Source organism: Callospermophilus lateralis, chromosome 6, assembly GCF_048772815.1.
Source record: "Callospermophilus lateralis isolate mCalLat2 chromosome 6, mCalLat2.hap1, whole genome shotgun sequence".
Classification (NCBI taxonomy): domain Eukaryota; kingdom Metazoa; phylum Chordata; class Mammalia; order Rodentia; family Sciuridae; genus Callospermophilus; species Callospermophilus lateralis.
In genome coordinates this window covers 153,642,368-153,669,974 of record NC_135310.1, presented here as the reverse complement: position 1 = coordinate 153,669,974, position 27,607 = coordinate 153,642,368, and the positions used below count along the sequence as shown (strand labels likewise).

The 27,607-nt window shown below is 45.4% G+C and overlaps 1 protein-coding gene across 1 annotated transcript in view; it reads left to right on the top strand.

Moving 5' to 3' along the window:
• The window catches only part of Kif13a (kinesin family member 13A), a 176,777-nt gene that overhangs the window by 82,089 nt on the left and 67,081 nt on the right, over positions 1 to 27,607 (top strand). The window contains 6 exon segments of the mRNA XM_076859246.1: positions 3,371 to 3,431; positions 18,665 to 18,757; positions 19,983 to 20,163; positions 22,328 to 22,415; positions 23,882 to 24,016; positions 24,647 to 24,759. Coding sequence (XP_076715361.1) covers positions 3,371 to 3,431; positions 18,665 to 18,757; positions 19,983 to 20,163; positions 22,328 to 22,415; positions 23,882 to 24,016; positions 24,647 to 24,759 — 671 coding nt within the window.

Below are 27,607 nucleotides of genomic sequence, written 5' to 3'. Positions count from 1 at the left end.
CTTTGAAAAAAAAATTCTTTTTTGCTTGAAGTGAACAAAAAAGAATAACTCTTAAAAAGCCGATTTTATGTCTTTTGAAATGTCAATGGATGTTGTATTAGGAAATCAAGACTACTGTAAGTCCTGAGAAAATCATGTCTCCTTATGTGTCATTCATGTGTCATTCAATTCTAATTAAATTTTGGCTATGAAAAAAAAAAAGGATAATAGTTTGTGAATAATTTATTGTACCAACAAGATTGCAAAGAAATGATCAGACTGCCTAAGACAAAGAAGTTTTCCAAAACATCTTTAAAATTGCCCTAGAATTGGTAGTGACAAATGATTTTTCTCGTGACAGTCACTTGCCATAATTCCCGGGCAGAGTACAGACTGCGCGTGGTGGGGCCGTACTTGTTTGTCCACTGCAACCAGGGTGTGCTGGTGCCAGAGAGGACCCCAGTGTTGGTCTAGGGACTGAACTCATGTTTGACCATCGAAGGAACCCAGATCCCCCAAAACTTACATCTGAAAGTCCATCCTGTGTCTTGCACTTGTGCTCATTCACAGAGTTCTCACATCTGTTCTATACTCTTTTCTGTGTTAATAGTTGAAAAAAATATATGTATGCAGGGCTGGGGTTGTGGCTCAGTGGCACAGCGCTTGACTGGCATATGTGAGGCACTGGGTTCGATTCTCAGCACTACATATAAATAAATGAATAAAATAAAATAAAAGTCCATCGACATCTAAAAAAAATATTTTTTAAAAAAAGAAAAGAAAAATATATATACAGTGACTGGGCTGGACAGGACGTCGTCAGGCATGGTGAGGTACCCAGACCACAAAGTAGCTCACCACTAGAGTGGGACCCACACAGCGGGGGCATAGAAGGGACCCTGTGTGCATGAGTGCACGGGAGCTACAAAGTGCCGTCCCAGTCCCCATGTGAAAGTTGGGTTGGGAATTACTACTAGTTGAAGAGTAAAGAAAAAAAATAAGGATTTTTCTTAATTATTTACTTTGAGTTTTAGGGAAATAACTCACATCTCCAGGCTTCGGCTTGCTTTCTTATAAACACTGAAATAATAACCTATACGACTTGACTGGATTGAGGGATTGCCAGGCTAAAATGCCTGTTTTCAGGGATTTTGAAATTCAAGACATCCTCAGCTAGAGAGGTTGATATTTGGCCCACAAATAACAGTTGCCTTCTCATACATTGGGGTCCTTTTTGGGTTTTTAATATTTGTCTGGATTTTATGGAGCACAGGCTTAAAATGAAATTTTCATCTTTTTATTAGCAAAAGCAACTTTAAGCACTCAACTGTTAGAAAAAAAGAAATTGTCACAGAATTGGCAGTGATTCCTACAGGAAGACCTACAGCATCTGGGGTGGATTTCGTTTGATTTTAAACAGCCTCACCGCAATCATAAATCCAGAGCTCTCTAATCGTCAGTATCCAGTTAGTGAAGGAGCCAGGGGTGGTGGTACACACCTGGAGTCCCAGTAACTTGGGAGGCTGATGCAGGAGGATCTCAAGTTTGAGGCCAGCCTGGGCAATTTAGAGAGGTCCTATCTCATAAAAATAAAAAGGGCTGCGATGTAGCTCAGTGACAGCATGTTTCTGGGTTCAATCCCTAATACCACACCCCAAAAGATTAAGGTAGGCAGGCAGGGAAACTTAATATATGGGAAATAAATGATTATTTTTCTCTCATCACTCCCTCCCCCCACCCCCTCTCTATTTCTTTTTCTCTTTTTATGGTACAAGGGGTCCTGCTAAGTGTCCCAAGCTGACCTTGAACTTGAGGTTCTCCTGCCTCAGCCTCCCCCGTCACTGGGTTTACAGGTGTGCACCACTACACCTGGATGGTTATTCTCCTTTTATATAAGCAACTACTAAATAAATTCATTGAGATTCCAGAGAGCAACAGTATAAAGATACTTAAATACTGGAAAGTAGCCCCTGTTGACCATTTCAAGTAAAGTAAGGGGAGTTGTCAGGAGTCAAAGGGACAGGATGACAGGTATTACAAGGTCCATTCAAGGGAGGTTGTGGAAACTCCTTTTCTGGAAGACGGATCTGCATCCCCTGGGAGAAGGGTTGAATCTCAGTCCTGCTCTGGGCCGGGAAGTTTAGCTGGACTATGCCTGGGTGGTGGAAAAGCCAGGAATGCAGTCAGTGTTCCACAGACCGTTAGCCAAACAGCTGTTTCATACTGTTCATTTGAACTTGGGTATCATAAGGCCAGAGTGAATGTTTGTGTAGGTATCCAAACTGAATTTGAATCTGGGGTTCATGATGTAAATGGGATGCAGTTTTATAATTAAGTCAGCTGTAAAAGCATTAAAATGAAGTGGGTGGAGTGGTGACATTGTGGGAGTGTAACTCAGTCTTTTGTGACGTAAAACACTTTGCTTCCTTGCAAAGTTTTGGTGCCATTGATCATTAGACAAGTAATAATTCTAAAGCAACTACGATGAGCAGTGCAGACTTCAAAGATGAGTTAGATAGGGCTCCTGCCCCCATAAGGGCTATATTGAGAAACACTAGTTTTAAGGCATGTAATATGTATTCCCCGCAAAAGGGTATTTCACCAAACCAGGGAAATCAAAACAGCCCAACCATCAAATGGGTTTTCTTTACTGGTGAACTTTTCAGAGCTCTTAATGTTAAGAACTGCATTGAGAATCTCCAGCAGAGTAACATGTGCACCATTTCTGATGAGTTAATGTTTTTTCCCATGGACTATCCCATGAAACTACCACTCCTTGGAACACACTTTGGTCAACAGTGCTCTGAGCATTTGATAATGATGCTGGAACCCAGGTGGTGGTGGTACTGTGCATGGAAATGGTGGTTGGAGGGAGAAGCCTCAGTTGCCCTGGTGTACAGTAGACGCTCAGTAGCTATTTGGGAAGTTAACACATGCAAAGGTGAATTATCCAGGAAGGCGGGTGTGGGGAGTTTTCAGCTTCACTATGGAGAAACAATCGGTTTCAATGAACGTTTATCATTGTAGTCTTACTTAAGAAGCCTGGAAATATCCAGCCAAAGGTTTTAGCAGACACTCGGACTACACCTGGAAGAGAGTTATTGGAGGTTTTTGTGTTTTTTATTGTGTGTGTGTGTATTTATTTATTTAAATCTGGCTAAGGTGTCTGGGGTTTGGATTCTGGACATGCAGTTATATTCACATACCAGCTATTCTCCTATGGGAAGGGATGTTGAGTGGCACCTCACCCGCTGCGGTGTCCAGGAGATGCAGCGGGCACCTGCTCATCTTCAGTAGTGCATTATTATTGTCATCATCATTATTATTATTTGAAGCCAGATTTACTCATAAAGAATTAATTTTCAAGTTTGATGTTTTTTCTCCCACTCAGGTGTTTGCCTTTGATTATTGCTTTTGGTCCATGGATGAGTCTAACACCTCAAAATATGCCGGTAAGTGGGCCCTTGCACCTGGTCCTCTGGCCTTTCTTCCCTCCTATCTGTTTTCTCTAATGATGTCTGGAATTTTGTTCCCCCACATGATTCACACCTACTCTTTCAAATTCTAGCACTCGGGCTTAGAAGGCAGTAGATCTGTTTTCAAGCCCTGGCTTTGCCCCGCACTTGCCGAGCAGCCTTGGAGGTCAACGTCCAGTTCTTCACCTGTAAAGGGGCAGCACTCTCTTCAGGACTGGGGGTAACAGGGAGCCACCGTGGGTCCTCCGTGGTGGGTTTCACCGACACTGGCTTTCAGCAACCCCTGCGCTGTCTGCGTGTGTGGGCAAAACACAGGGGCTGCTGGTTTCCTGGACCCACTCAGGTCCCAAGCAATGCGGTCCCTGGTCACAGGGACAGAATTCCATGCTCCTCAGGAAAAGGCTGCCCCAACCCCACTTTTACAGCCATTGACGTGTTCATCCCATTCCACGTGGCACCCCTGCCTGCTGCTGTGTTACACAACTGGTGGCCCTGGTGAATCTTGGCCCTGCTAGGCATCCGTCACATTTGCTTTAATTAGGGAGGGAAGTATTTGTTTTGGTGAAGAAAGTCATTGGTTCCTTTCCTTCTAATTGTGTCCGTAACTATTTTTGTGTAACTTTTAATTGACGGAGGTTGCATATATTTTTCACTTACCGCATGGTGTTTTGAAATATATATATATGGAGTGAGGAACACCTAAATCAAGGTGACTATGATTATCTCACACATTTTCCTTGCCCCCTAAAGCAAACTTGTTGAGAAAATATTTGACGTATAATATTTTCAAATATTAATCATCACGAACCAGGAAGATTCCTTCTGTTAGCCTGTCCAAACATCAGTCCTACGATTTCAGGTGACTAGTGATTAATGTTGGTGGTAACTGTCTTTTTTTTTTTTTAATCATCCTTTTGGGATTTTAGATGATGAATTCTACAGAGTGTGGAGTCTTGACTAGTAGCACTGTGTGTATTTTTGTTCTGGATGCGTGCTGTTAGATTTAAATCGACTCAAGTGAAATATTTCCTACAGTGGCAGAGACCAATGGGGGCAAGTGCTATAGTCACGCAGAGCCCAGTGTCTCTCACTGTTCAGTTGCGGTTGTCCACGATGCGGCCAGACACCTCTGCCTGGGCTGGAGCTTCTCCTGTGCAGTCCCCACATACTTTCCAGGGACGCTCATCACCTGGGATCCATGCTCCTTGGACTGCGCTGGAGGTTCTTGATCAGATAGGCCCAGCCTGCCCTCCCACGCCCTGGTTTGTGACCTCCCACCACCAGCCCGTGCCTCAGCCTGGCCTCTCATACAGCCAGGAAGCCAGAACACCTCAGAATAATCCCTGCAGGATTCATGAACCCCTGCTGCGCGTGGAGCCCGGGGAGCCCTTGAGAAGTCTAAAAATATATGTGGAAGCAAAAGCAGTGCATTATCAAACAGCATTTTTAGATAATATTGAAACTCTACATTTTGTAGGTTTTAAGCACCATGGAAAATCCAAAGAGAGATTGAATACGGACAGGTGGAGATTTACAGGGAAACCATGGTGAGGGGACTGACACGGAGCATAAAGGCTGAGCTGAGGAGGAAAACTGAGAAGTAGCTGAGGCGCTGTGACGTCAGCCTGATTCAGCCTTTCCACCCTGTACTCTGCTTCTCTGCATAGTCATCGTCACCGTGTGATGTACAGTCACAAGTGTCCGTGCGTCCTAATCTTGCACCCAAGACAGTTTAGTTATAGCTGATTTTTAAGTGATACTGACATGATTTCTTTTTTGGAAAAGCTTCACCTAATGGTCACTCTCCACTTTTTTTTTTTTTTTTTGCAATAAATCGGGCATAAAAAATCTTCAGTGATCATGTGGTAAAATAAGGCACGCGTATTATGTTGTGCGCCATAAATATGTAAAATTTTTACTTAGCAATTTAAAAAGGAAAAGTGGAACATAAAGCTCAGTCAAAGGCAGGTGCAGACGGCACCAGGTGAGGAGGTGACGTGGGGTCAAGGCAGGCTCGGCGACTTGGAGGTCAGACCCGGTTTGCATCTCGGGGCTTGTGCTTTGATTCTCTTGGACGATGAATTTCCTGGAGCTACCATTTCTTTTCTGTAAGATGAAAATGACTGCACCTGTGTCATAAGGTTGTGGTCGTGGTAAATAGGTGGCTTTGCTTGCTGCTTAGTGGAGGTACCCATAAATGATACTTCATCCCACTTTTCCATAAGGGAAGATGCAAAAATGGGCTGAGCAGAAGCTGCATGTTGGGGGGATGCTGTGGGAGACCTATTTGTACATGTTGATCGAGGCCAGATAACAGGAAGTCCTGGAAGCTAAACTAAGAAGATGGTACTGATAAAGTAAAAAACAAGGACTCTTGGAGCCATGTGGTTAGAATCCTGCTTCAGGAAGATAGTCTTCTTTCTTATCTGCATCTGCTGGAATCACATCTTCTACGGTGGCCCACAGAGGCCACTTCAGCACTTCTGCAATGGGTCATTCATGTCCCAGCATAGAGGACAAACCTTTTCTTTTCTTTTCTTTTTTTTTTTTTTTAAACAAGATGTAACTTCATTAAGTACAGCTGATAAAATTCAATGGTGGGACTTAAGAGATTTCTGTAGCGCTTCATTACAAATAGCATGTTTGGGAATACGTCAAAAGACAGAAGTGATTTCTCATAGGCTGATAGGCTACATCTGACTAAATTTTTAACTATAGGATCACATCAAGATTATGTTTCAGTTAAACCTGAGGGAGAGTCTCTTGGCTCATAGAGAGACCCTTTGTATATTTACCAAAAAAGTGAGATTCTTGGTTGTGTGTCTCTCAAGTTTTCATCCGCCATAAATGATCTGTCTAGTAAATGCATTAATAGTAGGTTAGTTGTTTGGTTTTCATACTAACTCGATTTTCCTTTTTTCTTCATTTAAAAAGAATTCAGTTTTTAGCAGTGAATAGACACATTAAGATAGAAGCTTCCATTCTCTGGTGGGAATTGGAGGAAACGGAAGGGGGAGCCCACATTTCCTGAAACCAACCTACTTGTCAGGCTCCCTGGATAATGGCATCATTGATACCATTATGGTACCCGGCCACTCAAAGCCGCTCTCAAAACTGGGGAGGGAGAAGATGAGCGAGTGGACTGGGAGGGCCAGGGGAGGCCAGGGGAGGCTAGAGCTCTCCACGTTCATGTGGTGTGTGAAAATGCCGTGTTCCCGATCGCGCTCTGCTGTTGGTTAAAAGCTAGAGCAAGAGCCTCTCCTCCGGTCTTCTCCCTGCAGAAGCATACAGTCCCCTACTGCGTGGAGCCGCCAAGGAAATGGGCTTTTACACCAGACTATTTGGTACAGTCTCCGCCCCACGCCCTCTGTCAGCGTGAGGCACTGCCTCTCGCTGACCTCTGCTTCCCCGCGCAGTAACTGGAGGTGATAAGGCAGTCTCTGGCGCATGGTCGCCCTCCCTTGATGTGCATTATCATCTTTATCGTCATCTCATTGTGACAGTAACCGGGGTAGCCGGGGTAGTAGTAGCATCCGTACTTTGGAAAGAAAGTGCATCATACTGGGATTTAATGAGACCTGGTTTTATCATAATCTGCTAGACTTTGGGCAAGATAACCTTTGTGGGTCTCTTTCTTCATCTGTGACCAGAGAAGATACTGGTCTGGTATGATCTTAGATCCCTTCCAGCTCTCTGATTTAAAACAAAAAAAGAAAAAGAAAGAAACACATTAGAAATGGGCTCAGTGGCACTTGCCTATAATCCCAATGACTCAGGAGGATCACAAATTCAAGGCCAACCTCAGCAACTTAGAAAGACCCTGTTGCAAAATAAATAAATAAATAAATAAGGGCTGGGGATGTAGCTCGGTGGTAAAGTACTCCTGAGTTGAATCTCAGTTTCAAAAAAAGGCGCGGGGTGGAGGGGGGACATTTTATGCTGACTGTCCAGCTGCGCCAGCGGACTTCTCAGATGCAAATCAAAGCCTTTTTTGTTAAGCACTTCGCCTTGCACTGAATCATGCTTTGAGGCATTTTTCATTTAAATGTATTGCCTCTTCCCTGTATTGCCCTTTGACTAGGTAGTTCTGAGCGAGTTTGGCAGATAAGCCTGAGTCTGAAGCAGAAATGCTTGTGCTTGGACTGAGAAGACCCTGAGCAGCCGGCAGCGCTGGGCCCCAAGCATGGCATCACCCCATGAGCCCGCATCCTCGCGTGTGCCTGCGCACATGGCGAGGTCCGAGTTAGAGGTGATAAAGTTACCATGTCAGAGTCAGGGCTAATAAACCCCAAGTGCTTTTCGTAAATGTTTCCATCACTGCTGATTGCAATTACGACATTCTGGACATGTATAACAACACGTGTATAAAAAAAAAGATCTCCTAAAATGTTGTTTCGTGTTGGTAGATGACAGTGACATCCAGTAACCTCGGTTTTCATTTCCTTCCTGGTTTTCTATAAATCTTCACACCAGATACAAAAGCCTGTGCCACAGCATAGCTGGGGTCAGGGTGGATGTGAACCTTCCCTGGCCCCCGAGAGTCTGAACTGTGGACTCAGAAATTACGTAACAGTTCTTGCCATATGGTATGGGGCTCAGCGTGGCCGAAGCCATGTGTTTTCCGGCATTGTTAATACCCTGCGACTCAGGAGGAAGGTCGCCCGTGGGATTCTTGCTGTGCTCACGTTGCTTTCTGCTGGGGAGGATGGATGAGCACCTCCAGGCCCAGGGCTGTGCTGTGGGGAAGGCAGCCAGGGGTGTCTGTGTCCCCACGATGGGGACTTTATATGCTCAGAGGTGAAATGGTTTGTTGTTGCTTAACCAAAGCAGGACTAGTAAGGAGACGACACATGTCTACCAAAGTTGACATTCCAGAAATCAACAAAGTCAGGAGGAACTGGTTCTCAGTGGAGTTCATTCCACAGCATTAATTGGTTAGACCATAAGGTGTTGTCCCGGGTTCCAGGGTGAAGGGCAGAGGCACTGGCGTCAGACATCCTGGGCTCACGTCTTGGCCCTGGCACCTCCCAGCTGTGTGGCCGGAAGGACCGAGAGCAGCACGTCCTTGGTCTGACGGGGACAGAGGGAACCAGAGTATGTGTCCGAGGTGCTCAGCAAGGTTCCTGCACAGAGGACACACTGAGAATAGTCAGCTCTTCAGTTTAAACCAAAATTTAAATTTGAACATTATTAAAAAAAAAAATTCGTTATAAATGATATATGTTATCCTAAAAGATGTTTGTGAAAAAAAAATCTGAATATAGAATCCTTTTAGATTTTTATTTGTCTTTTATAGTCTTCCCTCCCCACCCCCACCCCCCCCCCCAAGTACTGGGGACTGAATCCAGGGGAGCTCTACCATGAGCCACATCCCCAGCCCTTTTTGTTTTTATTTTGAGACAGTTTCTCACTAAGTTGCCCAGGCTGGCCTCCATCTTGTGAACCTCCTGCCTCAGCCTCCCAAGTTTCTGGGATCACAAGCATGCACCACCACATCTGGCCCTTTTACAGCCTGTTATAAATTGTCTCACCCATACCTGATTTGACAATTCTTTCATGACTCACCTTTATTAAGCATTCAACTAAGTTTTCTTAGAATCAGCAACTCTCTTTTTGCATTTGTTAATTAAATTATGTAATTACAGAGCACAGTGGACATAAACCAGTTCAGGAGCAAACTCAACTGACCCTTTACAAAAACATAACTCCGCAGGTTGTGGTGGCACACACCTGTAATCCCAGCAACTTGGGAGGCTGAGGCAGGAGAATCCCAAGTTCAAGGGCAGTCTCAGTGAGACAGGATAAAAACGGCTGGGATGTAGCTCAGAGGTAAGCACCCTGAGTTCAATCTCCAGTACCAAGAAAAAAAATTTTTTTCTTTTAGTCTTCAAAGATGTCCAAAATAAGTGAGCTAATCTAATCTCATTAGCTTTTTTAAAAAGAGTGTATGTGTATCGTCCACCTGTGTGATGTTTCATGGCATAGATATGTCTGTTCTGTTCTCACCTCCACTCGCGTGTTTCCTCCTACCCAATCTTCTTTCACTTTCCTTAGACTACCAGTTGGCTCCAGAGACAGCACTTCCGCTAATTCAGTGTATTTGGGGGAGTAGGGAACAGTAACCACAGCACAAAATAGACGCCCAGCCCCGCGCTGATCCCATTACCCACGGGACATAATATCATCATCAAAGCACCCAGTTAGCTGGGAACTGCTATCGTCCCCATGTCATGGATGAGGAAGCTGCGGTTCAGAGGCTCTGCTGCCCGTGAGAGCTGAAGGCAGTGGGACCCGTGGGGTAGCAGTGACTTTGCTGTGTGCTAGTGAAGAGTGGATTCACCTCCTCCCCGGCGCCCCTCTCTCCTCTCACAAGAGAGGTGATGTGAAGGAGGTCACGTGGGAGTGCTCCGCGTGGAACCCAGCCAGGACAGCCTTCTCCCTCTGGCGCAGGCTCTCTGGAGTGGGGCGTGCTGCGTTTGGGTTGGGCTTTGTTCTAACCTCCCCTCCAGGGCATGCGGTATGGGAGACTCCTAGAGCTCAGCGGCCTGGGCACGGGGACAAGGAGCAGAGCCCTCTCCCGGGGACTCCACCATGAGCTCCAGGGCCGTCTTCGGGGGCAAGGGGGCTTTGTTTTCTTCTTTCGTCCTTGGCACCAGTGGCCAGGGCAGCAGTGGCGTGGCCCTGTCCTCGGTGAGCCACTGCCTCATCCAGCAACAGAACACCAGCTGCGCTCCTGCCAGCCCAGTGCTGTCCCTGGGGTGCAAACACCAGGCAAGCCGCAATGAGACCCACAGGGACCGCCGTGCTCATAGCTTTTGGAAACCCTGTGGAAAATGGCCCCATGATTTCCCGCCACACCGGGGGCCCTATCCAGGCTCCTGTTCCCAGGCCCCCTTGGAGGCACTCTCTGCGGGTGATTAAAAGTCACATCCTGCGTCACCAAGCCACTCCTCAGTGCCTTTATCTGAATTCTGTAGGTTGGGGCATCCGACATAACCCTGGTCTCAAGTCATAGATGTGAATTAGATGTGAATTTTTGAGAGCTACACTTCCACCCACCAAAGGTGTTTGAGAAAGGAATTTATTTCAGCCTTATCCACTTATCCAGCACTCTCACCCTTTGAGGTATGTGTGCAGAGCCTGTCTGCTCTTGCACTTTCCAGGTGCTTTGATTGGGAGCTGGGCCACCTGCCAAGTCCAGACTCATCAAAATCTCTGTGGCTGTCAGCCTGGTTTAGAAGTGGAAAAACACCTTCACAGAAGGATAGGAGGCTCAGGATTTCTGAATCACAGATGTTGAGCATAGTCTTTTTCTTTTTCTCGTCTCATTTCAAAGGTAGGAGGGACAGAAGGAAAATTAGGAGTTCTGTTTAAACTGATAAAATTATTGATTGATTGTATTAGTCAGCTTTCTGTCATTGTAGCAAAATACCTGAGATAATTGGCTTGTAAAGAGAAAAGGTTTATTTTGGCTTTCAGTTCTGGTGGTTCTCCATGTGGATTGGCCCCAGTGCTCTGGGCCTGTGGTGAGGCAATGCATCATGGCAGGAGTTGTGGAGGAGGAGGAGGAGGAGACTGTGGTCCTACAATGCCCTCAGGGACGTGCCCACAGTGAGCTCAGGACCCCCTGCTAGGCCTGCCCTGTTAAAGAGTCTACCACCTCCCAGTAGCCCCAGCCTTTCACACATGGGAGTCTGGGGGAATGGAAATCCACACCATAGCAGTGTTCAAACCTCAGCTCCTCTACCCAGCAGTGACTTTAGACAACCAGAACTGTTCTGTGTGTAGGTCAATTTGAGCCAGTGTGTCCTCTGCGTGGTGTTTCATCCAGCCATGCTGTATACGTGTCTGCTGCGTTCAGTGCAGATCGCCAGCCACACAGGGGGGCACACCACCCGCTTCCTTCTCCCTCTTCCTAGGACACAGCCCGCTGTGTCTTACACTCCCCTCATCACTCATCAGATGAATGGTAGATGCGCTTTCCCTTCACCCTGGTTCCTGTCCTTTGGAGCCCTGCTCTTGGGGCCTTGCTGTGCAGGGAGGATGGCCTTGGTTACCCAGCTCCCAGGACACAGCCTGGCACCTTCGAGTCTGTTGCTGCTCCCAGAGGGCAGACTGTGTGAGAGCGGGAGCCCAAGGCTGTTCTCTCCCCACAGATCTGTGTCATATGTGATTCAGGGCTGGGTGACTCACGTCTGTGATTTTGCTTGTAGAAATTTTACACAGGTGCTCTCTTGATGGTTCTGACACTGTTATGAGTTTCTCTGGGCATGTCTGTGTTCTAAGGCTTGCCCGCGTGGTTATAGGAGGTCTGATCATAAACCCCAGAGGAAATTGGCATCACGGTCATGGTCATTAACAGTGAGGTCAGGCTCGCCCTGTGAACTCACCAAACATCAGGCTTGGCTGCAGAGGGCCGCCTCCCGCTGGCATTGGTCCTGACTGAAAAGCCACAGGGCGCTTGGGTTTGGCAATGTGGTGGCTGTGCTTGGTTTGCCTGGGATGGGGACAAATGCTCATAGGCCCTCCCATTCCCGCAGGACTTCTGAACGTTCCCCGAGGGCTTTCCCCTAGAAAAACAGCACTTTGTTCTGAGTATAAACTGTAGTTGGGAAACATTTAGGGTGAGGAGATTGCAAATTTCAGGGGGCCCACCCATGCACTGTGTGGATTCTGATTCCCACCACCAGCGTGAGCAGCTTCTCTTCTTGTAAATGGAGGTTCAGAGAGCCATGGGCAGGTCATTCTTTCCTATGCTGAGAACGGGGACTTTTAAAAAATAGAAGCGAACCAATCAAAATGCTAGAAAGCCTCCTTGCTCTTGGGTGACCTTGGGTCCTGAAGAGACCACGTGGGGGTCTTTGATGCTTCCTGTGTTCTGAGGCAGCGGGCAGCACAGAGCAACGTGTTTCGCAGACGGCTGGTTGATGAAGAGGCTGAGGCTGTATCATGAGTCCACAGTACATTTTCAGGATTTGGTTGACAGTTTGACTTCTTTGTAGCTTTTCTTACTATAACGTTGGTGCCCACAAGGTCACCAGGTGAAAGAATTGGTTAAGTATGACTTCAGCCAGGAGTTCATACAGCTACAACCACCCCCCCTGCCACACACACACACACACACTGGAAAAGAGTGGACACTTGGGGAGATCTGTCCCATTCACAATTTTATTATTGTGATTTGTTAAACTGTCCCCTCCCCTCTCCCTGTCACTTTCTTCTTAATGTCTCAAAAGAACAGGAGATACTCTTCCTCTACTGGGCAGTATACCCTGGGCCAAATAGCAGTACTCTTTTTTTCCTTCTCATCATCCCCAAGCACACTTGGGCACACACACCCAGGTGCTAACACGCTTGAGCACACACACACACCACCCATTGCGCAGGCTCGTCCCATCTCGCCCTCCTGTCTAAGAGTCACCATTGTTATATTTGGTGGTGCTTTAAAAGTAAGACTTCTAGGTGAGTCAGAAAAATACCAGTAAATGATGACTTTCAGAAATCTTCCTGCCGGGCGCAGTGGCGCACACCTGTCATCCCAGCTGCTCAGGAGGCTGAGGCAGGAGGATCACGAGTTCAGGGCCAGCCTGGGCAGGTTAGTGAGATCCTGTCTCAAAATAAAAAATAAAAAAAGGCCCTGGGACATAGCTCAGCAGTAGAGCATTTGCCTGCCTGCCAAGGACGAGGCTTGGGTCTCATCCCTGGTAAAACTAGGGAAAGTTCCTAAAAACAAAGGTCTTCTCTTTTTTTCTTTCTTATCTTGAAATTGGATCTTGTCGCAGAATTCTTGAAAAGATGGAGGCACTGTCTGAAGGAAGGTAATCAGATGAGGACTTCCTTCTTTGCACCAAGATTTGATAGCTGGGGCTGGGGATGTGGCTCAAGCGGTAGCGCGCTCGCCTGGCATGCGTGCGGCCCAGGTTCCATCCTCAGCACCACATACAGACAAAGATGTTGTGTCCGCCGAGAACTAAAAAATAAATATTAAAAATTCTCCCTCCCTCTCTCTATCTCTCTCTCTCTCTAAAAAAAAAAGACATATTTTAAAAAAAAAAGATTTGATAGCTGGAGACCTAAAGGACGTGGTAATAACTGATGAGAGTTTAGTGTGCTCTGACTTCCCTGGTGAGCACCGAGGAAGCCCTTTCCCTGTGCTGCGGGCTTACGGGTGAACCATCCCAGCCCCCAGGAAGGGCCAACTGTGGCTCCTGCCTTACTAACGAAGAAAGGGAACTTGCCAAGGTGACTTGACTGGGAAGAGGAAGAGCTTAGGATCGAAATTTTAAAAACCTCGAAACAACAAAACTAGAACATGTAGGTGAATCTTCTGCATAATTTGGGCTTAGAAAAGCATTCGGAAGCCTAACATGAACCAGGAGCAAAAATCATAAAGGAAAAGGGAAAAGTTTTCATGAAAGGCCAGATGCTTTTCTGTGACAAAGAGTGACGCAAGACTTGAAAGGCAAATGACAGTGTGTGTGTGTGTGTGTGAGGATTAGCTATAGGGGTGACAGACCAAAGGTTCATCTCATTAATGTTTTAAAATAAGACAAGCAGTGTCTGTACCACCCAATTAATTAAAAAAAAAATGGGGTTAGGTAGCCCATTTACTAAAGGTTAAATACAGATGAACAATAACCAATCAAGGAAAATTGGTTTAATGAAACAAGAGACTTTTTTCGCTCTTGACTTGGTCAAAACCAAGAGTGCTAACAGCCGTGCCAAGCAGCTACTGGGACAGGCGCTGGTACAGGCCTGTGAGCCCAGCCGCTTGGTGTGTCGGGTCCTGCAGGCTACAGCCCATAGGGACATGCACAGGGACGAACAGGTACGGATAAATATTTCAGAAAAATAAAAGGAAGTAATCTACAGCAGGGAGCTGGCTGTATCAGTTACTCAGAATGGAAAGCTGGTCAGCTGTTTAAAATGCTGACGGATGAGAAGGGAAAGTGCTGATCATGTCTTGTCTAAGAGAAAATTTCCTTTAGCACATGATGCTGTAGTAATAGAGTGTGTTCCAGTCCTTCTCCACTCTGTCTTGCTTAGGTTTGTAAGATTACATGAACTTCACAATAGTTTTTTACATTTTATCTTTTTATAAATTGTGCCTTGTGGAACTTCAACTATGTCTTTCCCTCCCTCCCTTCATTGATTAAAACCTGGGACACTTTTACCATTGAGCTGCACCCCCAGACCTTTTAATTCTTTTATTTTCAAACAGGGTCTTACTAATTTTCCAGGCTGTCCTTGAACTTGCAATTCTCCTGCCCCGGCCTCCCAAATCACTGGGATTATAGGAGTTCACCACCGTACCAGGCTAATTTCCTCCCTCCCTCCCTCTATTCCTTCCTTTATATATATTTAGTTGGACACATTTTGTTCATTTATTTTTACGTGGTGCCGAGGCTCAAACCCAGGGCCTCACATGTGGGAAGCAAGCGCTTTACCACTGAGCCACAAACCCAGCCCCTTTTCTTTCTTTTTTAAAAATATCATTTTTCTCAAATTTTTTCCTTTATCAGTTATAAATAAAACTTAATAAAGTCAAACATGATTATACTAAAAGAATGACTATTTCTGAAATCATATATGTGTGTGCATATATGTGAGAAAGAGAGTGTGTGTGTGTGTGTGTGTGTATTTAGTGGTAGTCATTTATTTGTCATATATAGTTATTGTTTCAATGCCTAAGAGGGACTGTGGGTATCAGGTAAAGTGATTTATAATTTTTTATCAAGATTGCCCAGGTAGCCTGGCATATTAGGTCGGCCCCTCTGCCCACACCCCACTAGCTTCTTGACAAAGGCCTGCTCTGGTTTTTAGGGGGTCACTAGAAGTTCATGCTTTGACCAAAGTATAAAGTACTATAACTAAGCATTCCTCTTTAAATTCAAAGAGCAGTCTTTTGATGACTTAATCATCAGTAATGAGAAAAGGGGCCCTCCATTAAAAATACATTAGTCTGAGAACAGTAGTGTCAATACAGGGATAATCCAGAAAATATCGACTCCTGGTGTAGACCACGCACTCTGGGAAGGCTCAACAGCCCTGGGTGCAGGAGCTCACAGCCCAGTGGTCGAGGTGCGCATGCGTGCGCACACACACACACACACACACACACACACACATATACACACACACTGACGTACATACACAGGCACACGGTGCAGGGGATAAGTTCTGGCGTCTGTAGAAAGTACCTAGGGGTCAGGATGGGAGTCACTGTGCTCAGTGTCCCTCAGCATTATTGCTGATGGCGGCATCAGACAGGCCAGCCAGGCTCGCCACTCACTATCAAGAGACCTTGGGCAAGTGACTTAACCTTTCAAAGCCCCAGTCACCTTACTGACCATAATTTATACCTGCCCTTCCTGGTATTATGAGGGTTTGATGATATAAAATATGAAAAGTGCATTACTAGTGTCTAGTGGATAAAAGTTAACTCTCTTTCTGCTCCTTAGTATCATAAATCCAGGTTAAATAGGTCAGTTCATGTTCTTCTTAGTGTTTGAATTAATTTGGACATAGACTAAACTGAAATTTATTCTCTCATTTTTATGTGTGCTGGGGAATTCTTTGATCATTTATTTTTTTCATGCAGTCTTAACACACACATCCTGGTTTATGTGACTTTCTTGCTCTTTCCAACTAATAATTGGAAAATTATTTTAAAGGGTCATTTCCTGACAAGGAAAAAGACATATTATGATTTACTTCTGAAACAACTTGGAGAAAATAATCCCTCCTAGTTCCAGTCTACTCGTAGCATCAGGAGCTGAAGTCAGTAGTATTACATTTCCAATCTGCTGTGGGAACAGATAGAAATTCTTTGATTGGTTAGTGACTGCATTTCCTGCCTGATAGGAAACAGATAGGTGGAAGTCTGATAGGTTAACAACCACAGGCTCTATGAAGCCGTGATAAAATCTCGACCCCAGTGCTTCTCTGCGCTCTTGCTTGTTCACAAGCTGCACAGAACTGAACTCATGAACTATGGTCAGGATGCTTGACCTAGCTTTGTCCACCCTGACCTCACTCTTTCCTGGGGACTGGTTGACCAGCATGCCAGATCAAACAGGACTGCTCTACTCAGCCACTTGTGCCAGCAAAGCCTGGCCTTTGGAACATGGTAGAGTGGCACCTCGCACTGACTGAGGACCACAAGCAATTCTAAGGAGCCCAGGAACAGGCTGAGTTTGATTCTGGATCATCTCTGAAACAGGGCTCATCTCCAGTGTAAAGCGTGCCTTTGGCACAGGACTTGGGAATACATGTTGCCTAGGAAACGTCCTTTGAGAAAACAGAAGAAGAAATACTGAGGTGTATGAAAGATCATGCACCAGCCAATTGTGGTGGCACACACCTGTAATCCCAATGACTCGGGAGGCTTGCCCAGGAGGATCACAGTCTTGAGGCCGGCTTCAGCAAGTTAGCAATACCTTGCCTTAAAATAAAAAATAAAGGATTTGGGATGTAATAGTAGTAGAGCACTTTTGGGTTAAATCCCCAGTACCACAAAAAAAAAAAAAAAAAAAAAAAAAAAAAATCAAGTACCACAGAGATTAGTTTTTCAGTGAACACAAAACTCTTGAATTTGTAGCATAAAAGCAACTTCTAAAGTGTATATGTAGTAGATGATAATGTGGACAATACTTTATTCTTAGAGCATATATGAGTACCTTCATATATCTGGGAGCAATCTTCACACTCCACTGTGTGTTTACAAAAGGCTCTTAGGATTACAACCACTTAATGTATTGATGTGCTACACTGGGCTTGGTGGTACATGCCTGTAATCCCAGTGACTCAGGAGTCACAGGTAGGAGGATCACAATTTTGAGACCAGCCCCAGCCACTTAGTGAGAGCCTAAGCAACTTAGCGAGACCCTGTCTCTAAATTAAAAATTCCAAAAACCAGGGCTGGGGTTGTGACTTAGAGGTTAAGCATCCTGGATTCAACTAGTACCCAAAGGGGAAGAAAAAATTCTGCACACATAGTGATTGATTGAAAATATTAACTCTTGTTTCATGTCAACACACTTATTAAAGAGTTTGTTTTGCAATCACAATGTATAAGGGAACATTAAAATTGGGTTCAGCATTGATTGCATAAATAAAAAATATACAACCAAAAGCTTATTGGTTTAAAAGAAGAAGCTTATTGGTATGTTACATCATTTTCTAACGCAAACGGATTTCCAAATGTCATGCAGGATAAAACGATTAAACTGACTCCTTCAACCAACATTTACTAAGTATTTTGCACTAGAAACCAGGATTACAAAGATAAAGAGATTATAGTCTCTGCCATCAGGGACTCTCATTCCAGTGGGGGAAGCCGGGATTGAAGCCAGTAGTTTCTGCAGGTGCCTAGTAGTGACTCTTCTAAGCACTTGGGAGCACGGAGGAAGGAGAGAATAATTTTAATTCTCTTAACAATGGGAAATGGATGCTATAAAGTAGTTCATTTCAAAGGGTAGTAAATGTTCCCCTGTGTGTTTAAGAAGCTTGTCACACCTTCACTCTACCATGGTATAGTGCCTGACAATGCCCCCTGGATGAGGGAACTGTCCTCGTGCCCCTGTGGGAATGGGGGTCCTGCTGGCAGCAGCAACTCGCTCCACTGCGGGCAGTGGGCAGCGAGCAGCAGTTTTCAGCACAGGGCTTGGTGCTGTGTGGGGGCTCACATAATGTGTACGACATCATCGGAAGCTCTGAATCCAGATGGGGAGACCAGACAGGTCATATTTCATGATGCCTTGGATGCTAAGTCCTAAGAAGGAATGACCAAATTTGAATGGTGCGCTCATCTCGCCCACTTACAGTGGGAAAGAAATTTCCATGCCCAGAGAAATGCCAAAGAGGGAAACTATGGGGTCGTAAGTTTATCCTGGCACTGACTCTAGAAGCAAAGATGAAATTGCAAGCCGGGCGCAGTAGCACGGGCTGTGGTCCCAGCAGCTGGGGACACTGAGGCAGGAGGATCACTCACACCCAGGAGCTCAAGACCTGCCGAGGCAACATAGCAAGACCCAGTCGTGCAGGTGGAAATGAAGAAATCGCACCGATTGGTCCCTTAAAACTGAGCCCTACGTGTCTTTGGCATTCCGTAGACTTTCAACATGGGAGAGGGCACCGAGAGAATGTTAGCCCACACACGTCAGGAAATAAGCATTCTGGTTTTAATTTTTGTGTGTCTTGTTTTCTAGGACAAGAAGTGGTTTTCAAGTGCCTTGGGGAAGGAATTCTTGAAAAAGCCTTTCAGGGGTATAATGCTTGTATTTTTGCATATGGACAGACAGGTAAGAAGTTGCTCTTATTAGTCAATGATATCAAATGTGCGGTTTTTTTTTGTTTGTTTGTTTGTTTGTTTGTTTGTTTTGGTGGTGGTGCTGGGGATTGAACCCAGGGCCTTATGTATGCTAAATGTAAGTTCTACCCCTGAGGAGCTATACCCCCAGCCCTAAGTTTGTGGGTTTTTTTTTTTTTTTTTTAAACACTTAAAACCTGGAAAAAAAGTTTGAGAAGCAACAGAAAAATGCTTTGACTTCATGGATTTGAGCTGAATCAGATGATCCAAAGAAACCCCTTTTTGAAGCTGCCATAGATCTGGAAATGGAGTAATTTCAGTGTTAACATTAAGTGTCACTTTCCTAAATTATAGTGTTAACCTGAATTTGAACTAGAAAAATAATGACCAGTTTCTTGATATAAATGTTTTAGTGAAAACTACAGAAAACCCCATGGAGCCCTCTCCAACGGAGGACTTTTCCTAGGATACAAAACTGGCGCTGGGGTATGCAGCCAGGGCTGGTGGAGCAGGGGTCGAAACAGACAAAACCAGACATACCTCATAGCTCCGCTGTGACTTCTGAGCCCTGACGATTTCAGTTATAAGATGGAAATAAATAAATAAATCATCAGAGCGGGGGCTTCACATCTCAGGATAACTAGGAAAATCCAGTGGGAGCAGATGTCTGATATAATGTATGGTAGGTATGACAGTAAAGTACTGCTCCTGTTACTTAATGTACAGGTGGAAATTTACTTTTATTTATTTTTATTTTTTATTTATTTGGTACCAGGGATTGAACCCCAGGGTGCTTATCCCTGAGCCACATTCCCAGCCATTTTTTATATTTATTTAGAGACAGGGTCTCACTAAGTTGCCTTGGGGCCTCACTAAGTTGCTGAGGCTGGCCTTGAACTTGTGATCCTCCTGCCTTGGCCTCCCTAGCCACTGGGATGGCAGGTGTGCAGCACTGTGCCCGGCTCCCTGAGCCTTTGTCGTGGTTGCGTTTGTAACATCCACCCCTGACGGGGGCTCTTTGGATCTCACAGTGAGAGGCAGACTCAGGTACAGGTGTGATGGAAAGAAGAGTAACTGTGACACCCAGGGTCTGCTTTTGAGGACCAGGTTGATCCCTTTTCTCTCTGCAGCGGTGGCTGGAATATGGCGAGAACTTGTGGGCCGCCGTGTCCTTGTCACCCCCTATTGCCTTCTTCCCTTTGTTTGTCCTTCTCCAGGTTCGGGAAAGTCCTTCTCCATGATGGGCCATGCTGAGCAGCTGGGCCTCATTCCAAGGCTGTGCTGTGCGTTATTTAAAAGGATCTCTTTGGAGCAAAATGAGTCACAGACTTTTAAGGTCGAAGTATCCTATATGGAAATTTATAATGAGAAAGTTCGGGATCTTTTAGACCCCAAGGGGTAAGTCATTGAAATTAAATTTGCAAATAGGAGTAATTATTTTAAATGGTGTCAGAAGACACACAAGCGGGTATGTGTGTTTCAGCCCTTGGTCACGACTCTGGGGTTAGTTCATTTACTGAGAATTCAGTGGCTTCACAACACCTGTATATTGGTATACCTAGTTTGCATTTGGTTTTTCCTGAGTTCATATAGAGTTGCTCAGATATGCCATTTAAAATATTGCTGATATCGTATCTGGACATCCTGAGCCATTCATGGAAGTTGAGTTACTATTGACAGGTTGCTCATTGTGTTTATACTGTAAAGCCACACCTCCTGTGTTTCTCCTGGATCCCATTCCATTGTCTCCCCGTCCCCAAGATAACTGCTAGCAGAAACTTTGTGTTTGTCATTCTTTCTTCTTACTGAGCATTTGTACATAATTTGATACAACTTTTTTACTTTCTGTGAACAACATCATAGAACACATGTTCTTTGGTGATCTGCCCTCCAACACACATGCAATAATTCATTCACGGTCATTTTTTAAGTAATAATGCATTACCTTTCACTGCTATTTAGTATTCTAATGTATGATTGTACGGTAATTTATCCCTTCCCTGGTCACTTGCATGATAAAAAGGGCTCAGGATAGCTCAGTGGTAGAGCACCCCTAGGTTCAGTCCCCAGCTCTGTGCTACTGAATAGCAGCATTGTAGAATCTCTGGTTGTAATGGAGGATCCAGTGTGCTGCTCGTGAGCATACAGTGACTGAGGCTAGGCATCATGATCTATCAGTCCCCTAGGTTCAGTCCCCAGCCCTGTGCTACTGAATAGCAGCATCGTAGAATCTCTGGTTGTAATGGAGGATCCAGTGTGCTGCTCGTGAGCATACAGTGGCTGAGGCTAGGCATCATGATCTATCCCTGCACAGTGCAAACGAATTGTTCATTGTCACATTGAATTCTTCATCCTTAAGTGTAGTAAAACCTACTAGGGGGCTGGGGATTTGGCTCAGTTGCAGAATGCTTGCGTGGCACGCTCAAGGGCCACCTACTATCCGCCATGCTATAGAATCCAAACAGCCAACCTGCTGTGTACTGAATGGGAGGGCTGAAAAGTGCTTAGGGAGCAATGCCCAGACTCTGGAAGCAGTCATTAATCTGAATTTCTTTATTTCAACCTTGAAATGAGACTAACCATTGATTTCCCCCCCCCCCTTTGGTACGAGAAGTTGAAGGTGCTGGGTTCTACATTCTTGGCTGTTTTTAACATTTTTCAGTCTGAAATGGTTGCTTGGGGCCTTGATAACTTGCTGAGGTTGGCCTCAAAATTATGATCCTCCTGCTGCCTCAGCCTCCCAAGTTGCTGGGATTATAGGTGTATGCTAGTACTCCCAACTACAACCTTTGACTCTTAATATGAAAGATGATGAATAGCCAGTGTCATGAAAAAGATGACATACACAATACAGTCAAAACAGATATAGTTTTGCTTTTAATCTCAATCATCTGTTGATAAGCTCTTCAAAGGGATCCGTAACCACAGCTGTTATTTAAAGATGCAAAAGAGCCCACAGACCTTCCCCAGCAGAGCCAGTCTAAATATGGGATAAATATCAATGACTATAATCTCTGTACTGTAATCTCACTTTCTATATAAAATTACTAGCATAGAAGCAGCGCGATCCAATGCAACCTGAAAAAATAAACTGAGGTTAAAAATATGTTAGCATTGTTCAATATTTGTTAGAGAACTTCTAGACATTTCAGAGGATGTGCTAGCTTACAAAATAGCCGTAGTTAGATTTGACCTGGAGCATTCTTTGCTTCATATTTTTTTGTATGTTTGTTTTTGTTTTGTTCCTGTTTTCCCTTATGTGAAACTGAAGTTCATCTACTGAAACAAGGTAGCTTGAGTTCTATGTGCCCGCTGTTTAGTTTAGGACTAGAAAATAGAATTTTTAAAATAATGTTACTTTAAATAGAAATCAGAGCATAAGAGACATTCCTCATATGGAATGCTGTTCCACTAATCCAAATAAAGTAGCTTTTAGGATACTTTTTTTTTTTTTTTAATCATTAAAGTCTTTTGAAATTATAATCTTAGTTCTGAGCACTTGGGAAGAAAAAGCTTCCAAGATTAGTCAAATTCTTTCATTCCTTCTTTTTCCCTTCTGCAGGAGTAGACAGTCTCTCAAAGTTCGAGAACATAAAGTATTGGGACCATATGTAGATGGTTTATCTCAACTGGCCGTCACCAGTTTTGAGGTAAGTGCCATTTCTTAAAAATGTCACAACAAAAACTGGCAGTGAATCAGAGACTGGGATGTGGGGTGTGTTTTCACACGGGTCCTTTACAGTACAGAGATACTGTTCATGGCCCCAGAACACAGCACCAGGCTGCCCTGTGCCCAAGGTTTCACAGTGTGGCCGGGGGCCCAGCAGTTTGAGGTCCACTGGTACCACGTTGTGGAAACGGTTCTCCCTTGATTCCTCAGGAGGTCCTTCCAGACCTCGGCTGTACTTGGTGGTCACTCAGCCCCATCTTGTTAGGAGGGTCTCCTGTCTTGGTTTCTTTCTCCTTTTACTTGTGGCCCCTCTGTTTTTCTGACTCACTCCTCTATTGACTGACCTGTTCTCCTTTTCCTGCTTCTTGACTTTTATGCCTGGACTCAATAGTCTGTCCTTATTACTATAATCATTGTTTTGAAAATCTCATATAACAAACTCCTGTCTCTATTGCTGAAGAATGCCAATGAATGAATGAATGGATGGATGGATGGATGAGTAGATGAATGAATGAATGAATGAGTGGATGAATAAATGAATGAGTGGATGAATAGTGAGTGGATGAATGAATGAGTGAATGAATGAATGAGTGAATAAATGAATCCCTATACTTGTGCTATTTGAGGGATGTGGCTGACCTGCTGTCACTGCAGTCTTGGTATGACTGAAATTGACCTGGGAGCTGACTCTAGGTATTTGAAGGAAGATACAAATGGTGTCTCTCAGGTTAGAAAGAGGGGGCAGTCCTCCCTTTGAACACAGTAGGATTCTGAAAGGAGCAGGAACTTCCCTGATATAAAGATGCTCATCCTGCACCATCACTAAGGTGATGTCCCGTAGCTCAGTGTGATGTCCCTGTGGCTGTCATCCTGTAGGAGCCAAGAGCTCTTGATTTGCATCCCAGCTCTGCCTCTTAGGACATGTGGGGAAAGTTATTCGACCTCCATGAATTTCAGCTTCTTTTGTGTATAAAATCAGGAAAGTGCTTGCTTCGTAAGGTTCATTCAGCCAACACTGGATAAGACCTCATGGTTTCCAGGGGTGTACAGGTGTGGAGAAGACGCTGAGACCCCCTGCCCCCTCAGGTTGGAGGAGGGAGCGAGAAGCGGGAGGTGGGCGGCTAGCAGGCTGCGGAGGGCAGGAGACTTAGGGCTCAATCGCACAGTTATCCAGTATCTGGAGAACTCCGTAAAGGGGGCTCTCCTTGGAACTTCCAAAGGAGAAACGGGGGTCCTAACAGGAGAAGGAGACCCCTGGTAAAGGCAAAGAAGAAGGGGGGAAGCGTTCAGTATACTAGAAGGCTCTCAGGGGGTGGGGGCTCACGGTGCTGCCCGGAAGGCAGCGGTCTCCACCGAGGGCGTGGCGAGGCCAGAAGGACCCTGGTGAGCACACGTCCTGGGCGCAGGGGCTTCTGCTCACGGTGTGTCCCCCGTGCTTGCCTCCAGGATATCGAGTCCTTGATGTCCGAGGGAAATAAGTCGCGAACCGTAGCCGCCACCAACATGAACGAGGAGAGCAGCCGCTCCCACGCCGTGTTCAACATCATCATCACCCAGACGCTGTACGACCTGCAGTCCGGGGTGAGCGCGGGCGCCCCGGGGGGCCGGTGTCCACGTGGGACGGGTGTCTGGGTGGATTCAGCGGCTGGGAATTTTTATATTGGCTCTTTTGCTTACTCAACAAGCTGCTGTTCTTAGAGCATTTAATTAGTTTGGGGTTCCTTTCATACCCTTGTTTTTTTTTAAAAGTTGGATTTTGTGCGTAAACTCCCCAAAGAACACGAGGCCATCCCTATGTAGTTTCTAATATGTATCCATTCACCCCAGAATTACCCCCAAAACAATCAGTCTACTCAGAGTCACTGAGGTGCGTCAAAGTGAAAACCATGACGTTTAGCCGATGGGTCACACTCGGGAAGAGGTATGCAGGAATCCTCGTGTCCCCCAATTCCTTAATGGCACATAGCGTCTCCAGCTTCTCACTAGATTCTGGAAAGCTGGGTGAGAGCTGTCCAGCTGCGTTTCCCCAGCAATTCAAATTTGGGCTGTGACGTTTAATGCTGGTTCCGCCGACTCTGGGACCCGCCCGAGGCCCTGAGACCTCGCTTGTGGGGAGTGGGTGCCAGGTGCCTGTGCAGTGGCCCTGGGTCCTGCGCAGCCCTGTGGTTTCTGCACTAACACATGCTGTTTCTCTCTTGTTCCCCGCCCCAGAACTCGGGAGAGAAAGTCAGTAAGGTCAGCCTGGTAGACCTGGCGGGCAGCGAAAGAGTGTCCAAGACCGGAGCTGCTGGCGAGCGACTGAAGGAGGGCAGCAACATCAACAAGTAGGGACCGGAGTTGGCGGAAGAGGGTCTTCTTGTCTCGGGTTTGTTGTGTGGTGAGGGTGCCGCAAAGCGGCTCCAAGCTTTAGGACCCTGGGGGAAGTCAACACCTGCCCCAGGAAGATGCACAAAGGTGCCCCAAATGCTGATGTATGCCGTCATCTCCACAGGCATCCCCTGCTTAGGGTGGTGGGAGCCTTTTCATCTTCAAGGGAAACTTACATCAGATTTTAAATTTGAATCTCTTTCCGAGGCTAGCAACATGTGGTCTCATCTTCTCAGGGCACTGGACAGTGGCAACCACAGAGCCCAGTGGCTTCATCACACTGATGATGGGGCAGGGGGTACATAACTGAGAGTCTGTCAGGGCCGTGCTGCTGAGCCAGCGCGTTTGGTAGGTTAGGTGTGTTAGCTGCATTTTCTTTTTTTTCCTCTAGTACTAGAAATTGAACCCAGGAGCAATTTACCTACCACTGAGCCACAAATTACCTACCACTGTGAATGAGGTGAATGGATACATATTTTATTCTTTTGAGACAGTGTCTCACTAAGTTGTTGAGGATCTTACCAAGTTGCTAAGGCTGGTCTCCAACTTGCAATCCTCCTTTCTCAGCCTCCTGAGTCGCTGAGATTGTAGGTGTGCACCACTGCACCTGGCTGGATTAAATGCATTTTTGACTCACCATATTTTCAATTTAGGGCCTTTTGAGACCTAGTCCCCGTCCTAAGTCAAGGAGCATCTGTAACAGTCTTAGGTAAAATGCGGACCACAATTTTATAAATCAGAATCATGCCAGCGGTGGTGGTGGTGGTGGTGCACGTCTGTAATCCCAGCAGTTTGGGAGGCTGAGGCAGGAGGATCACAAGTTCAAAGCCAACCTCAGCAATTTAGCAAGGCCCTGAACAACTTAATAAGACCCTGTCTCAAAAAAATAAACAGGAATGGGGATGTTAAGCATCCCTGGATTCAATCCCCAGCACTAAAAAAATTAATCGATTAATCACATCACATCTTAAATCAACTTGGCTTGTTCTGAAAATCTGCTTTGAATCCCTTTGTGAGGCTACTGCTGTTTAAATATCATGGAAAAGTTTAACAACAGCTGAACTGTGGCCAGACTGGAATCTTGCTGTTTACCTTGAGTGCCTGAAGTGAGCCCAGGGCTGCAGTAAAGGCTGAAAGGGTGCAGAGCATGGGGGTTTGTCAGGGAGATGGAGGAGATGCAGGCATTCAACACAGAGGGCTCTGCGGGGGAGAGATGAAGTGCATGGTCGGCAGGGTCCCAGGCAGCTCCGGGCATTCAGGGAGAAGTCTTTGCTTTCCAATTTGAGGTGGACCTGAGTTTGTATCTAAAAATGTATACTTGGGCCAGATTGCCTGTGTTTAATCCCACCCCCCACCACTTACTGGGTAGGTGCATCTTGAGCCAGTGATTTTTGCCAGTCTGCCTTACTTTTCTCATCTGTAAAATGAGAATAACAGTGGTGCCTATTTCATAGAATTATTGAAGATGAAATGCCTGTAATGCACTTGGGAAAATGCCTAGCATATATGAATACTACAGGAGGAAGGATGAATTGTTCTAGCTTTGGTTTTTTGTTTTGTTTTTTGGTACTGGGGATTAAACCTCTGGGTGCTTTACCATTAAACTACCATCCCAGTTCTTTTTATATATTTTTAAATCTGAGATGGGCTCTCACTAAGTTGCTGAGAATCTCACTAAACTATGAAGGCTGACCTTGAACTTGTGATCCTCCTCCTTTAGCCTCCTCAGTCTCTGAGATTACAGGTATGCATGACTGCACCCAGCTGTTCTAGTTTTAATTTCATAATAAGCATAATCACTATCATTATTCCAAGTTCTACACAAAGTAAATTTGTCTATACTTGTAATCTGTTTCTGTTGAGCCATCAAAACTTTTTATGGGGTTTTGTCTAGGACAAAATGGGACAAGAGGAAATATATTCAGGAATGATCATACGCTTTCATTTTACAGTGATGTTGGTATTGTATTTTGCTGTGATTTGAGTATACAAAAGTTTAAAAAATTAAACGTAAAGCATTATTATGTCCTCTATCAGACAGACAGAGCTGCAGTTGCTGGACAGATTGCTGCTTTAGGAGTTAATCTTCCAGGCATCCTGTCTCCTGCTCTGACAACAAGGGATTTCCCTGTGTCTCATGACAAAGCGTGGCCAGATCCCAGACGGGCACCACAGCTCTGTTCCACCACGTACTCTGTGGGAATGTACTCTGTGGGAATGCGCAGCCAGGGGTGGGAGGGCGGAGAGAAACTCACCTGTCCTGGAGCTTCATTTTCTGGTACTGAGCTCGGCCAGCCCTTTGTCTGCTGGAGGGCTAGGGGGCCAACACAGGAAGCTCTTGCTGTAAGCTCGTGAAAATTTTGAGCATGTATGTACAGCTGGTTTATCAGACTCTCTCTAGTGCCAGGTGCTATTCTGAATGCTCCTTGTGTAGTGGTACATCTGATTTTCCCACTGGCATTGTGAGGTGGGTCCTATCAACACAGTGTACAGATGACAAAATCAAGGCAGAGAGCACTTCCATACTGTCTCAGGAGCCGGAAGCCCTAGCACACACCTGTAAGTGCAAGAGTTGGATTAGATTGTATGCAGGCTCCGTGGCTTGGACTTACCCACTGTGCTGTATTGGGGTGCCCAGGCATTCTTTTTACCTGGAAGAGGCTACTTGAAAATTTTTGTTCCATAGTAAATAGCAATGGTGTCCCTTTAAATTTGGAACCTATGTTTTTTAGTGTCTCTAGCCAGGTGCATTGGTGCACATTTATAACCACAGCTACTTGGGAGGCTTAGGCCAGAGAGGCCAGC